This window comes from Ambystoma mexicanum, chromosome 3q (assembly GCF_040938575.1).
Source record: "Ambystoma mexicanum isolate Mex_15411 chromosome 3q, UKY_AmexF1_1, whole genome shotgun sequence".
Classification (NCBI taxonomy): domain Eukaryota; kingdom Metazoa; phylum Chordata; class Amphibia; order Caudata; family Ambystomatidae; genus Ambystoma; species Ambystoma mexicanum.
Genome location: NC_090926.1, coordinates 25,184,002 through 25,200,707, shown reverse-complemented (window position 1 = coordinate 25,200,707; position 16,706 = coordinate 25,184,002). Strand labels below are relative to the sequence as shown.

General features: G+C 45.9%; 1 protein-coding gene across 1 annotated transcript in view; it reads left to right on the top strand.

The window, feature by feature from the left end:
* The window catches only part of LOC138582041 (putative nuclease HARBI1), a 243,138-nt gene that overhangs the window by 191,491 nt on the left and 34,941 nt on the right, over positions 1-16,706 (top strand). The window contains exon 3 of the mRNA XM_069652972.1: positions 4,802-5,176. Within this exon, the coding sequence (XP_069509073.1) occupies positions 4,802-5,176 (375 nt within the window). The remainder of the gene's footprint in view (positions 1-4,801; positions 5,177-16,706) is intronic.

Below are 16,706 nucleotides of genomic sequence, written 5' to 3'. Positions count from 1 at the left end.
CTCAAGGGGACTGACCTGGTTTTGGAGCCAGAGTGCAGTGTGCCCTTTCTATCTCCAGTGGCTTTCTATCTCCAGACGGGGTTGAGGGGAGGGGCGGGTGTAAATCCATGTGGTGATCTTTTTCTATACCTTCCCGAAATCCTGAATATTGGAACTCCTGGAGAAATTGTCTTGTTCAGCTATCTTCTTATATGCTGTGTCTAGAAGTAGGGTTAAATTAGCCACTTTTCTTTCCAGTATTTAAATCCGGTCTTCTGTACCAGAGACCGTATTTTCCAGCTCTTTGGTGCGTTTCTTGACTAAGGCATGCTCTTGTTTCATCTCCACTACTGTCTGTTTAATCTTGCATATAGATGGGTGCACCCCATGCATTATTTCCATAAGGTAATCTTCTGTGGTTTGCCCTTCAGCGCAAGCAGCTGGGATTGGACTTGGTCCTTTTCCTGTGTTTTCGTTTCTGATCCTTTTTGATGGTTGAGAATCTTTATGAATTTTAGTACAGGTTTCCTCTCCTACCCCCTCTTTGGTTCTTCCATTTCAATTGAGTCTGCCATGCCTCTTATTTATATAATCCAGGGTCTTCAGGGTGGCAGGAACAAAGCTTTTAAGCTGCTACCATTACTGCTGCCAGTTCTAGAATAGGTGTTTAATTTGACTGGTGTGTACAAGTAGAGGATGCTCCAATCAATGAATGAGGAACAATGTCTCCCACTGATCAGAGATCAAGGGGCCAATCGGGCAGCCTGCTGTTCCTGGTCCATGAGGAAATGTACACATTCTAATAGTATATGAGAAACATCTAGAGGCAGCATATGAATGCTTTTCAACCTTCCCCTTGTTCTCTCTCTTATATAAATTAACACTTCTGTTTTCCTACCTTTTGTGGGCATCGTGTTTGCTCTAGAGTGGGCCGTGAGTTGGATGTTACCTAGAGTCCTTAAAGCTGCACTGGCTTCAATGACCTCCTAGCAACATCTATTACTACTTGTACACTTAGTTCAGTGCAGCCTGTCATTAATCGCATACCTGCCAACATTTGGGCATTAAAAAAGATATACTTAAAATGCGCCAATGCTTTTTTTTTAACCTGGCTTCTGGCACCCCTGAATATTGGTGCAATTTTAAGTAAACTTCAAGTGAGGAAACAAGCAGCTAAGACCTAGAATGCCTGCAAATGCAACACGGTGTACACACACCTAGACTAAAATGAGATTTAAAAATATACATAACAATGCACATTGCTCATTTAAGTATTTGTATTTATTGAATTTTAAAGCATGGAACAAATAAGATTGTAAGTTTACATTACTCATTACCTTGTAACAATGACCAGAACAGTTTAAGATGAAGTGGAAAGAAAATTTTAGGCGAAAAAGAGCAATAGAGGGAGAAGATGGACGTAACAAACAAAGATAACGAATGGCAATGTTTAGGGGAAAAAAGTGAGGAGGACCCAAATTGTCACTGGCCACAAGTGGGTTTTGTAACAATGAGAAGAAGTGGGACTCAGAATATAGATTGAGCAGGTTCATAGTTTAGGAACAAGAAAAGATAAATAATGAGAACATCTGTATACACTCTTTTTTTCAACTTGGTTTTTATTAACATTTTTCATCAAACAATCAACCATTTGAACAACCCCACACCTCCGACCCTCTGTCCCTCCCCCCCTCAATCCAGGAGTTGACCATGAGTTTTACCCCTCTCTCTAGTGTTTCTTTTGTAGCCTTGGTGAGTCCTGTGTCCTTATCCCCCTGAGTATTTTCCTCCGTCCTTGCCTTGAGCCCTTCTAGCATGGGTCAGACTCTTATTGGAGAGCTATGATGGCCAGGAGTGACATGGCTTTGGGGCACCAAGCCCTGCAGGCTCCCTCCTTTAGAAATGTTAAAAGGGCTGACCAGTCCGTTGCAGATTTCAAGTGGTCCCCCTGTATTGAATATGTGAGCCATTCCATAGCGACCCACAACCACATTTTGGCGATCCACTCATGATCTTGCGGGGGATCTTTCTTCTTCTATTTACGCGCAAGCACCGAAGCTGCCGCCATCATCATGATGATATATATACCTTGCGGCGAGGTTTCTTGTCAATATCTGCCAGTGCCTCGTTCAGGCATAACCAGTCGAGCCCCCGATTTCTCCCCCCCCCCCCCACGCTGTCCAGGACCTGTACCACTGCCTGTCGTATGAATGTCCAGAATGTGTCGAGTGCTGGGCATTCCCGCCAAGTGTGGGCCCAGGTGCCTATCTCACCACACCCTCTCCAGCATAGCTGAGTGGAGTGTAGGTACATCTTATTCAGCCTGACCGGGGTCAGATGTCACTGAACCATCAGCTTCAGCCATGTCTCTCGTATCTGGAGGGACCTGGTTAACTTTGGGATTTGCGTCCACATGGATTGCCACCCCCTAACTCCTATCTCGGTGCCCATGTCTGCCTCCCATTTCCTCATATATGTTCTATTCTGGGAGGCTTGCCCCTTCTTTATGTGTTTGTATATGCCGCCCATCAGCCCGCTATCTCCTATGTGCGTGTCTAGATATTTTTCAAATCGGGTTAGCGGACGAGGCCCAGCCTTCTTCATCTCCAGGTGGGATAGCCAGTGTCTCAGCTGAATATATCCGTACCGGTGTTTCTCCTCCAACCCAAATTCCACCTTGCACCGCTCGAAGTCTTTGACTTCGCCTCACAGTACATGTCCTGCACCATCCGGCAACCCCCCCTCCATCCAGACCTCAAAGGTCGCGGTTCTGCAGCTCGGAGAGAACTGTGGGTTTTCAAATAGGGGCGTGTATGGAGAAGGAAAGGTTGTGATGTGAGCCCATCTAACTGCAGTATCCCAGGCCTCTACTATGGTCGAGGTGATCTTGCTAGCGTACATTTGGGGAGTTCTGTCCACCCTTGGTTTCCAAAGCATTCCCTTTAGCGTCCCAGCGACCACCGCCCTGTCCATCGGCCGCCATAATTTGCCCCGTCATCGTTTGCCAATCCCTGATGACCTGGATTTGTGCCGCAATATAGTAGGCCCTGAAGTCTGATTCCCCCTGGGCAGTTGGCGCTTTCATGAGAGATGCGGATAATCTCGGGTGTTTATTGTTCCAAACGAAGCAACTAGTAACCCTATGGAGAGCTTTGAAAAAGGTACTTGGGATTTCCACTGGCAGGGCCACGAAATGATAAATCATCTGTGGCTACACCACCATCTTTAACACATTGATGCACCCAACCACGAGATGGAAAGCGGCCCCCAATCGACCAGCTTCGATTTGATTCTCTCTAACAAAGGGAGGTAGTTTGCCCGAAACGGTCCTGCTACGGTTTTGGTGAGATGAACCCCCAAGTACCTAATGCTTTCTCTTGGCCATCTAAAGGCGTAGGCCTCCTTAATCTGCTGCTCTGTGGAGATTGAAATTGGAACCGAGAATCTCCGATTTATTTGTGTTTACTTTCAGCCCGGCCACTCGCCCAAACCGATCTAGTTCTTCGCAGACCCCCGGGAGATGTATACACTCTTAAAAACGATACACAGTAAATGAGAGAGAAGATTTGAATCAAGGGGAAGACAACGGAGTGAGAGAGAAGGTATTATAAAGGTATGTTGGGTAAAGGCAAATAGAGTTCTAAATGGAATGGAGAGAATTAAACTGATCAGGGAATCCAGTTAGAAGGACAGAACAATAGCAAAGACAGGGAGATAATATGCAAATTAGCAGGAAGAAATTAAATGACGTTTATGAATGTTACATAGTTAAAAACAACAACCGTGTGAAATACTAGTAATATGGAGAGAAAAGGTCAAAGAGGAGTAAAAAAACTCGTTCGCACACTAGCTATTTTCTGTAAATTTGGCAGGGACATAACAGATGAACTAATTAGGGACCAAATAACAATTCACATTAAAAAAAATCCACAGTCCAAGAACGCCTTTGGATGTGTATTCACCCGTCGCTAGCTGACTCTCTAGCAATTGCAAAAAACTTCCCACGAGAACAGCTTAGCATGAGCCAGACAAGTCAATATAATGAAAAAGGAAACTGATGTCAGTGAAAGTAAAGATAATTGGACCAATGCAGAATACCACAGTTTCTGTTGTGGCAGATCTGCCCATTATGAAATTTTCATTTCTGTCCAGTGCTCAATCTGTGTCTTAACGGGACATTTTGCTGTGGTCTGCTGACAACGGATCTAGGTGGCATGCTTGCAAAGAGGGCTCGGAAGGGGTTTAGGACAATCAGAGGTTGAACTAACGACTATGTCAACATGAAATTCCCCAGGTACATCGACCGCCTTGCTGTCTCGATGGTGGCCGCAAGATCTTCCCTGTACTCCATAATCACCAAACAAAAATGGGAAGTCTTGAAGAGATTCTTGGTGTCAAAGCACGCAATTGACAATTAGACATTAAGAACACGGGTGGGGTGAATGCGTATGTATTTCCATCCTTGAATTCTTCTACTGATGCATTCAGTTTTGCATTGGTGAAATGTCCTGCCTTTACTAAAAATGAAATGAGGGGGTTTATACAGATGCGTTTAGCTCTTTATGGATTGCATTTGTTTTCACTTGAATAGTATGCTTTTATTTAGAATTTTTAAAAAGTAATTCGAATTGTCTGGGCAGTGCTTTTCTCGTGTTTGCTCTTTGCTTCTGAAAGAGAAAATTGCCTTTTGTTAGCTACCAAAACAAACGCAGGTAACTGACATCTTTTCTGCTACAGAGCCCATCTAAACTTTCACTAGCCTAGTTCTCCCTTGTACCCTCCCAATGGTGAGCATACGTATTTATTTCCACATTTTTTTCAGGTGACACTGCATATTCCTTAAGGCCATGGATATTGACGCCATTTGCAGAGCCCTGTAGCCCCGCCCAGCAAGCCTACAACAAGACGCACAGCTTGACCCGCTCTGTGATGCAACGAACACTTGGAATCCTAAAGTGCCGGCTTAGGTGCCTAGATCACAGTGGTGGTGGGGCACTGCAGTACAGCCCAGACACTGCCTGCCAGATCATCCTGGCCTGCTGCATGTTGCACAATTTAGCCCTACGTTCTGGGATGCAGGTGAATGCCAATGAGGTTCTGTCTTCTTCGCTGGAGATACCACTGAGAGAAGCACCACCTGATGACAGCGAGGAAGGTATCCAGATAAGAGAGCAGTTACTGACAACTGTTTTTACTGGTGAGTCCCCTCCCCCAGTGTGTGGCTTTTCTGCTCCCAAAACATTCTGCACTGTTGAACTTTCCTAGGTTTACTTCAGGATTTGTAAAATAGAAACCACATTTTATAGAAGTGTTCTTGTCTGTTTATTAATATATTTCTTGCTCAGGGATTTTTTCTCTCTCACTCCTTTCATCAAATTGCTCTGTCGTCTTTACCAAACACTGCTTACAGCTGCCGGCCCTTCTTACAGCGGTGTACTGGTCTATTGACAGCAAAGAGATGTTGATTTGGTCAGTTAAAGGGGTCCGAGTCTAACTGGTTTTCGCCTCTTCAGTGCCTATGACTAGAGTTACATGCGTTCTACAATAAGCTTTGCTTTACATCCTGTTTCGAGATTTTTTTTATAACTGTGCTGCTTGCAAGAAGTGTCAACATTTTGTTGTAAAGAAATAGAAACCTCGGGTGAATTCTGGGTTTTTTCTCCATAGGACACCAGGGGCTCTTGTATGGCTAAAAACACAGACATACACACCAAGCCAGATACAGGGACTTGTCATGTGCTTCCATAACAGGGAGATGATACTATATGCCTGGCTCTGCCTGTAAATTGTTCTGATCAAAGCTAACCTCACATTTATTTTGATGTTCTCCAACTGTGTGTGCATTTCAGAGTGTTAACAAAGTAACAACAATCCTTTGAATATTTGCTGGATGCTACTTTACGGTTGGAGGGATAGCAGCCCATTTGCTCTCCTGAACATCATTGAAGACCTGCTCTCCAACCTTGATTCCAACACCCCCTGTGTCCTCATCTTATTTAATCTCTCTTCTGCCTTTGACACAGTCAACAATGCCATCCTACTCAACCATCTCCGTGGTAACCTGGGTATCACCGGTCAGGCCTTGGCGTGGCTGACCTCTTTCCTCTCTGATCGACCCTCCCAAGTCCAACTTGGGTGCTTCCTCTCCTCTATCTCTCTCTCTACCTGTGGTGTCCCCCAGAGGTCTAACCTCTCTCCCTGGTTGTTCAACCAATACCTGGCACTTCTTGCCCACCGCACTGCCGCTCTCTGCCCCAACTTTCAGTGCTATGCGGATGATACTCAGCTCATTTTCAGGCTAACTTCAGCCACCTCTTCTCCTTCTCTCATCTCTGACTGCTATCCAGGAGTGGTGTGCCGCCAACGATCACTGCCTTAATGCCAGTAAGACTGAGATTCTCCTCATCGGCACACCTGCTCCCTCCTTTCCTGTCACTCTCTGGCCGGCCTTTCTTGGCCCTCCTCCTGCTCATCTTTGACTCCACTCTCTCCTTCTCTCCTCACATCTCTGACATCTCTAAAAAGTCACACTACCAGCTGCACCTCCTCAGAGGTATTCTTCCTTTCCTCTCCTTGCCCCAGAAGCTCACTGTCTCCAGAGCTCTGGTTCTCTCTAGGCTGGACTATTTTTTTAAAATTCTTCTGCCTGCCTCTACTCTCCACCCTCTGCAACTCATCCAGAACAGTACTGCAAGACTTGTCTTTGGCCTCACGGATCGTATCTCTCCAGGACTGAAGATCTCTGCACTGGCTCCTGGTTCTCAGACCTTCGTCAGCTGTCAGCCCAGCGAGAGGTACCTCTACCGTTGGGGAAGGGCCTGCTTCTGGCTCAGCAGGTGGGGGGGGGGGCGGGACTCCTCTCCGGTGAGGCTAGCCCTAGCAGCCTGGTACCTGAGCACGTAACTCTTCAACATCTCCAGCTGTCTTGGGACAACTTGGAAATCATGCCAGGGGTCAGGCTACTCATAAACAATACAAAAGCAAATGGACCAGATTCTGCTTCTGGTCCAAGGAAAGAGGAATGGACCCGCTAACTTGCACGCTGGACCAGGTGTTGTCTTTTCGGCATACCTAGCCAGATCAGGGGTTCAGGTCGACACCTGCCGGACATACCTAGCAGATATAGGCACATACAGGAACTCAGACAAGTTTGCTTTCTCATCCGCCAACCCAGTGGTGAAAAGACATCTGGTGGGGTTAACCAGGCTTTTCCCGGCTGTCCGACGCCCGCACCTAGTCTGGGACCTTAACGTTTTACTCAGCGCCTTAGTGCACAAACCATTTGAGCCTCTGGCCACAGTTGACATCAGATTGGTCATGCTCACGACATCACTACTAGTGGGCCTTACCTCAGCTTGCAGAGATATCAAAATTCAGGACCTGGTGGCTTCCGAGCCCTCTACCATGTTTCATCGGGACAAGGTCATGCTTTGCACTCACCCCAGGTTCCTCCCAAAGGTTGTCTCCTCATCCACATTAATGAAACCCCAAACCCCAAGGAAGATGCTGAGAAGGTTCTCCAATGCTTAAATGTCAGAAGAACACTGAAATTCTATCTTGCCAAAACCAAGGGCTTTAGCAAGATGGACGCCTTGTTTGTCCCTTTTAGCGTGGCAAGACCTGGACATCAAGCGTCCAAAGCTTCAATAGCTAGATGGATGATTGCATCCATCCAAGAGGCATACAAAGCTCAGCTCAAGGAATCCCCAACGGGCATGCACGCTCACGCAATCAGGAACAAGGCAAAGGCTGTTGCTTTCCAGCATCACATACCATGGCAGGTGATCAGGCACCGACATGGGCCACCCCATCGCCCTTCTGCAAGCATTACTGTCTGGCTACCAGTGCCAGGGCGGGCTGATACAGCGGTCGGCCAGCCTGTCCTTCATAACCTGTTTTCCTAGAGTGTCAAGCTCTCCTCCCCAGGTCAGTTGTATCAGTGGTAGTCGCCCATACAGGATGGAGGAAAGGGCACGGGACGCAGGAGTAATTAAGTGTTACTCACCAGAGTGACCAACATATTTATCTATTTATTTGGATTTATAAAGCACCATCGGCCCGGGGGCATCGTGGCGCTGTTACATGGATACTTGCTTTTGGTACAGTTTATATTTACATTTAAAATGTACATTATATTACATTCATCAGCATACATTGAATTCGGGGGGGGTTGGCCCAGTCCGGTGATGGTTTTTACATAGGTGGTTTAGTATACAATGTACAGTACAGCATGGATGCTAGGTTAGTGCAGGGGGTACAAATTGCGTTTACAGTGGTAAGTGGATTGCAACATTCTCCTAGAACCAGAGTGGTAGAGACAGGTCTAGTGTTAGGGTGAGACATCCTTATATAATTATTGGAAGAGTTGTGTTTTGAGAGCTTTCCGGAAGGAGGAGATTGAGGGTTCTTTTCTGAGAGCAGGTGGTAGTGCGTTCCAGTTCTTGGGGGATAGTACTGCGAAGCTGGACCCACCAGCTTTTAGTCTTTTGTAGGTTTGGACAGAGAGTTGGTTGCAGTGTTGGGTCTGTTTGGGTCTGGTAGAGCTGTCTCTGTGGATGGCTTCTGACAGGTATGGTGGGGCTGTTTGGGATAGGTATGCGTGCGTGATTTAAAAAGTATGCTCTCCCTTACAGGGAGCCAGTGAGCGTTTCGTCGGGCTTGGGTTATGTGTTCCCTTTTAGGGATGTTGAGGGATGACCTTAGTGCCTTGTTTTGTGTCGAGTTTTTTTAAAAGTTTTTGGAGGATGTGCCTAGTAATAGAACGTTGCAGTAGTCAAGTTTAGCTCCTACTCTGGCTCTTACAATGGCTAGGCAGTTTTTGGGGGAGAGGTAAGGCTTGACGGCATTAATGATCTTGGTAGATAGTGCCACAGAGGATGCGATCGCGTTTACTTGGTGGGACATGCAGAGTGAGGCATCTAGGTAGACTCCTAGGGTTTTTGCCGCAGCTGCAGTGGTGATTGTAGTGTTGTCTATATTGAAGTAAGCGTATTTGCTGTCAAGTTTGTTGAGGACTTGTTTGGGACCTACTAGGAGTATTTCTGTCTTATCTCCATTGAGACAGAGACCATTTGCTGCCATCCAGGCCTGGATGATGGCGTAGATCTTGTTGAGGGTGGCTGCATCCTGTTCATATGAGCCAGTGAGAGGGAGGAGGACCTGAGTGTCCTCAGCATAGTTGGTGTAGGCTATGTTGTGATCATGAAGGTCGTTGAACAGGGGGAGGCTGAAGATATTGTAGAGGGTGGGTGATGTGCATGATCCCTGTGGAATTCCGCATTAGATGGGAGTGGGGGATGCGCAGTCCTGATCAGAGAAGACTCTCATGAGCCTACCTTCAAGGAAGGATGTGACCCAGGTGGTGGCTTGTTGGGAGAATTGTGCTGCATTTTTGAGGTGTTTGCATAGGAGCTTGTGATCCACCAGGTCGAAGGCAGCGGAGAGGTCAAGGAACAGAAGCAGGGCGGGTTTTCCCTGGTCCATGGTTTGCTGAAGCTGCATTTTTAGATCTAATAGGGCTGTCTCGGTCCCATGGTGTGGCCGGATACCAGATTGCCTTTTGCCAAGGATGTTGTTGTTTTCAAGGTGTTGTTGTATCTGTAGATATGCTGCTTTATCTAATATTTTTAGCAGGAAAGGGACGGTTGTTATCGGTCTGTAGTTGTTAGGTTGGTCTGGGTCAAGTGAGGGTTTTTTTAGGAGCGGGCGTACCCAGGATTCCTTGAGGGGGGCTGGTACGACCCCTGATGATAGTGAGGCGTTGATGAAAGCCATTAGGAATGGGGCTAGAGGTTCTGTGCATTCTTTGATCAGGGTCGCCGGGCAGGTGTCTCCCTTGCATGAGGAGGGTTTGTTCTCTCTTGCATGAGGAGGGTTTGATACCTTTCATGAGCGCTATGACTTCTGATTCGGTCACCTCTCGGAAGGAGAATGGTTGGTATTCTTTTGTGTGATTGTTTTTGTGATTTTTGGCTGTGGGGAGAGAGTTAGTTTTAGTGCTTTGCGGTGGGCTTTAATTTTGTTCTTGTTTTTCTTTAATTTGTTTAACATGGCATTTTGAATGGAGTTGCACCATGCTTCATCTTTGACTGTTTCTTGGTTGTTGGTTGGCGGCAATGCCAGCTCCTTGTAGATTGCGAATAGTTCCCTGGATTCAGACTTAGCAGTGTCTATTCTGGAGTTATATGATGATTTGGCTGTCGTGATTTCTTTTTTGTACTGGGACGTGAGAGTTTTGTAGGCCACTACAGAGGAGGGGGAGGGGTGGGATTTCCGCAGAGACGGGGCCTCTCTTTTATTGGCTCCGAGGTCAAGTAGCTCTTGAGAGAACCATGAGTTAGCATGTTTTTTGTTTTCCTTTGGCAGAAGGGGTGCAATAGAGGCTATGGCTGAATTTATAGTCTTTTGTATAGGTCTGCTAGTACCACCGGGCCAGTGGAGAAGGGTGGTTTAAATGCTTGTGCTGCTTCTAGGAGGGGGATGAGCCTTTCCTTTGTGAGTTGCCTGGAGGATCTTGCCAGTTCTGGCGGACATTGTTTTGTAGGTTGTGCTTTGGTTCCAGTGGGGATGTAGAAGTGTAAGAGGTTTGTGGTCCGTCCAGGGGCATGGGGTGTTGGAGCTGACAAACCAAAGGCCTTCAAGAAGAGTTTCTGTAACCACGGCAGGGATCCAATGCCCTTGAATCGCAACCATAGAGGGAGAAGAACCGACAGTTGACGCATCAAAGCCACCTGGCCATGTCCCAATGAAACACGAAAGGACGAACTATCATAGGGAAGGTGATCGCTCATTTAATCGAAAGGACAAGAGCTTCCATACTTTTAAGTTGGAACAAATTTGGGACAAGGGGGATGAGCTAATACTGAATAGAAAATCTATTATAACCTTACTACACTGCATTCCAAACCTTCGGCCACTCTGTTCTGAAGACTTGAAAATTGTCAAACTTCGGGATTAGGGGTCAGATGGACAGTGTCTATCTTCCCATTTCCTCACCGGTGGTAAAGGTTATGCTGTTAGACGTTGCAGAGAGCCTCCTGATGCTCGGGTTCAACCTAACGGAAAGTAAACCTGACGATAATACGGCACAACATAAAAATAAAAGGGTATGCAGAGAACTAGCCCCCCGCCGACGTTCCATTATATAAAACTCTGATGATGGAAAACAAATGGATTAGGGAAAATTTACGGAACCAGGAGGACGGAGACTCAGGAGAAAAGAGAAGGGGATTGAAATCCTATAAAAACCCCTTAAATATAGGTCGAGAACCAAGAGGCCCACTTCCGAAATTGAAGGTGACCTTTAATCCGGACTTTGCTGTGGCCCATCAAAAGGAATCAACTAGCAACTCCCCCAAAAGGCTAAAAGAGCAAGACCAGCAAATGTGGGCCTGGATTCTGGAGGCCCTTGCAAATCAATCTCGGAGCTAGCCATCCACTGATTTTCAAACTTGCCAGCCAAAAAAGCACAACTTGGAAGCACAGTCCCCAATGGCAAGTTTATTAACACCACCTGACAGCGCCTAGTGACGTCAACCTTGGAGACTTCGACATCTTGTGTCTCCAAGAGACATGGCTCATGGGAAAAAAAACTCATCTGGATGGCTACAAAATCTTCATTTCACCTGTCCTAAAGGGCTCTAAAGACTGTCCAACTTCGGGCCTTATAACGGCTTTAAAATCTGGTAGTGAAATACATTTCAATACGACTCTTAACTTCAAATCAATCTTCAAGTTCTACTCACGAAATGGAGACCCCAGGAAACTTGAGCAGACGACAACTCGGGAGACATCATGACGATCATTAACACATACTGGAATCCGCTGACCATGAGCAATGAGACATTCCTTACGATGGCTGTAAATGTAATTGATGAGTTGTACACAGATTACCAACCAAAGTACACAATCCTCTGTGGCGACCTAAACGCAACCTGCCCAAAACAAACCTGCCCAAAACATTCAGGAGAAAAAAATCGATTAAAAAAGCATCCAGCTACAGTCGATAGAGAAATCATATGGTCATCTTTGATGGACTCTCTTGATCTCCATAAGCTCCACACGACGTCAGAGCAAAATACACCATTGATACCGACTTGGGAGAGGGATGGGCAAAACACCATTATTGACTACATCTTCGTGTCCAGAGAACTCCTCCCTTTGATTACCTCTTTCAAAGTAATACGAACAAAACATAGCGATCATAACCTGCTAATAACAACATGGAAGATCGAGAGAGCACCAAGAAGCAAAATGATGGCTGAAGTGGAGGAATGTAACGGCGGAACTCATCTAAGACTATCTGCAAATTCCATAAAAAATCTAACAAGGAAATACACAGCCATCTCCGATCTCGGTAACATTGGTTTAAGTGATCCAGTGGTCGATTACCAGCCCCGACTGACAGCTTGCTACTCAAAGAAATGCAACAAAAGATACCCGAAAACCAAATTTACACACTTATGACAGACTCCTGGTTGGCAAAAGGAGGGAACTAAGGGCGGTTAGGCGCATGGCAGTGAAGACCAACAGCAAGGAAGACATAGAAAAGGCTAAGTGTGTGGCAAAGGCATACAAAAGCTGGCTGATAGACCACTGACTCCAAATGTATCAAGTAGAGTCTGAACAAATGCTTAGAGCAATTTGTGGCAGTAAATCGAGACACTTTTGGGCCCTAATAAAAGCAACAGCCAAGGAGACCAACGACTCCCTACAGAATAACGTAGGAGAAAAATTATGGGTGGAGCATTTTAGCTTTGTTTCAGAAACTACTGGAGTCTACACAGAAGATTGTTGGATCCGTCTGATGTGTGGAGAAAGAACGTCATTAGTGATTTCGGTGGAATCTTATTTCAAACACATTGGGCCTCATTGCAAGTTTGCTGGTCCGATAACTACGGTACCGGACCAGCAAATTATGAGTTCTGCGCACAGGTGCCTTTTCACCCGCCAGGTCGGTCAGCCCTATCCGGCTCAATGGGAATGGGGAGTAAAAGTGTCTGGTCCCTGGCAATGGGGAAATACAGAGTCTGCCAGTGTTGTAATGGCCCCGTATTTCCCCATTGCCAGGGGCTGGAAAAATTCACAAGTTTGGCGGCAGCCTGCCAGTTTTACCGGCAAGGCTACCACCAAACCTGTAATGAGGCCCATTGTGTTTTGATAACCAGGAGAGAGTACTATTTAACCAGAAAACTGAAAGACCCGAAACAGGGGATGGTGGAAACAGGGAAGAAATCCTCAAACAGACCTGCAAATATTATTTAAGCTCCTGGAAATGAAGCAGTGGATGATTTCTTAGTAAACTGTGTTGTAAAAATTGTAAATCAATTGAAACAAGTAAATACATTTTTTTTTAATTAAAAACTCCACACACCTGTTCTCCATGATGTGCTTACCCCACAATATCTCATCCACCACAGAGACCATCCACACAATAAAGTTGTGGCATTGCATTGCCATCTTTCATATAGATTCCCTCACACTTACTAATCCCCGGCCCCCATACACTTCTTTTGTAGCACTCTCTCACTTGCTCTCCCTCCACCATACCCACACTTCACCTGTATCCACCTAATCTCCCCCCAAACCTCCCGCAACACACAATCCCAGATTCCACACAGGTCTGGCACCACAACTAACAACCACAACTCCTCCTGCATCAACATCTACATTGGCAACCTCAACCCTGATATTTCGCATCCAGGCAGAAACATCATACTAAATATTGTCCTCACCCACTCTATGACCTCACACAACTCATCACCCACCCCAGACACATAGCTGGCAACATCCTGGACCATTTGATTTGAAGCAAACATGGTTCCTCTGTATTCAAAACCATCTACCATAAAACACCATCTTACCTTCACAAGAATTCTCAAACCCATCACCCACACAAAGACCAGACAAATAGGCCAGCATCTGCTACACATTCCACTCTGCAAACTAGCATGCAACCAAAAACAAGCATTTACCCAGTGGGCACCCAGAACATGGAACACCCTACCTCTTCACATGAGAACTGAACCTGCACCGCTTTCAGTCAGAGACTCAGCTGTTTCTCCACACATTACCCTCCTCCCCTGCTACCACTTGTCTTTCTTAATCGTCCTATCCTATCATGAAAGTATTTTGTAACCTCTATTTGACCTCCCACCTTGTTCAACCTTTGAACCATGTAAGGTGTTCCCGAGACCCTCTGGGAAGGGCCAGCGCTGAACAAAAAATTAGAATAAAATAAATGTCCAAAGAGGATCTGTGTGATTTTACCATTGCGGAATGGTCCGCAACGGAAATGTCCGCATGGGAAATGTACGTAACACAAAAATGTTCGTACATTTTCCATGTGGACATCCATTGAAAATCACACAGATTCAAACACACACCCTCACTCACACCTGCAACACACCCCTACTTACCTTTCCTTCTGACGCGCTGGTCCCTGCGGCGCCGGTTCCCTTTCACTTCCGTGATCAGAAACCAGTGCTGCAGGGTCCATTTCATTTTTTTTTTTTTTTTTTTGCTCGGGTGAGCGGCAGGGGTGTTCCCCGCAACACCCCGCTCACTATACTGTATACTATAGTGAGCGGGGTGTGGCACGGCTTTTTTTATTTTATTTACCGACCCACCAAAACACATACCACAAAAAGTTCAAACATTTGGTAGTTCAAACTTTTGGTGGTATGTGTTTTTGGTCTTTTTGTAAGGTCGGTAAATTAAATTCAGTAATTTCTTCCCATTACTCCAAAGATATCCAGCCTTATGATGGGGAATATTCAACATCATGTGAATCTATGAAAGATATCAATGCTGGAGAACAGTTTTTAAAGGTAAGTACATTTTTTCATATTGTTCTGTGCACCAGGATTTGCACATTATGTTCTCCTCAACACTGGGGACACACATCAACTCCCACACACTTTGGAGGAATCAAGCCCACATAACCACTTGGAGAGGTCATCATTATGGTATCGGTCGCCCAGGTGTGCAGCACTCTGATACCACGCAACAGCACCCCTTCCTTTTGCGCAGCCTCGACCTGTAGACCATCACAGTGCAGACCCAAAACACAGCAACAATAAGCACTGTACCATCCAAATTCAGCGTTGCTGGAATAGTTAAGGGCAATAGTGGGGTCGACAATGCAGACCCTATCGTAGTAGCACCTCTCAACTTGCTTTCTTGTTTAAGCAAGGTGCACAACTAGTTAAGGTCCGCAAGATAGCAAACAGTGCAAGCCCTATATCAATGAAAGGCTACACCAGCTGCAGGAAGAGGGCCCAAGTAGCCTAAGTCTCACAGGTGCAGGAGGAGTATATTCGTGTTTACTTTTGGGTGGGGGGCAGTGGCCATCTGAAGGCTGTCCCACAGCACATTGGTTTAAGCTTATCAAAATCTGTAATGTAATAGGTGCTAGAAGAACTCTCCAATTGTCAGACTGTAAGAAGAAAGATGCGTTATTCCTCTTAGTTTCAGATGGGTACCAGTAAAGCAGGTAAGCTATCTACCTTATCAGAGAGACCGGAAACATCTCCGACCAAGCCATCAACCGCTTTGACTCTTTCCTTTCAGATCGCAAGCAACAGGTGAGACTGGGAGGGTTTATTTCGTATCCCCTTTCACAGGACTGCAGAGTCCCTCAGGGATCCTTGTTATCCCCCCCTTCTTTTTAATCTTTACCTGCGCCCCCTGATGGATATACTGAGGAGTTATTAGGTCAACTTCCACTCCTATGCAGATGTAACCCAGGTGTTCATCAAAATAGGGAATGTGGATGAGTCCTTTCGCAGAGGTTGAACGATGTTTGGAGGAAGTCAGGGGGCGGATGTCCTCTAACTGGCTTCAATTGAATGCCAGCAAAACAGAATTAGCATTGTTTGGCCCAAATATCTTCTCGACCTGAGCAGACGTCCACACCCTCCCTGCTTCTTGGGCTCTGACCTACTGTTTTCCCCTAAAATAAAAATTCTGGGCTGCACATGGCAGGAAAATCTGGGGAGCGAAGCCCAGGTCAGCGCTAAGGTACAATCAGTGTTCGGTACCTTGCGCCTCCTGCGACGGGCTCTCCCGTTTATTCCAGCGGATGACAATGCAGTGGTGGTTGGAGTTCTGGTGAACTCCCAACTTGATTATTGTAACTGCCTTCTTGCAGCTATCCCACTCACACAAGTCCACCGTCTGCAAAAAGCACAAAATGTGGCTGTGAGACTGATATTTAGAGTAAGGAAATCCTCCTTTATCTGTAACTCACGGCGATCTTTACACTGGCTCGCCGTAAAGGACAGAATCGATTTTAAATCCTGTGCTTAATTTTTAAATGCGTAAACAATCTGGCCTGTCCTATTTATCAATCAACCTGTTGGCTTCGGTCAAATGACAAATTGCTGCTGGAAATTCCACCCTCCAACTATGTATCCAGGGGAGACCACATATTTGGAGTGTATGGACTAAAATTGGAGATTCGCGCCCTCAAATCTCTTTCAATTTGGCAAGGCCTTAAAACCCACCTGTTCAGGTAATACATGGGTGGGAATTCAATGTTGAGACTGGTATTCTGATTTGATTCATTCCCCTGTAGCAAATGTTTTGTTGTTTCTTATGCGCTTTTGACCCTTTCCAATTTGCAACTAGATACGATTAAGTTTAAGTGCGCTATGCAACTGTATCAAAATCCGAATCAAATCTAGATACAGGTACACTGGCATATCCTTACCACATCCAGCATTCCA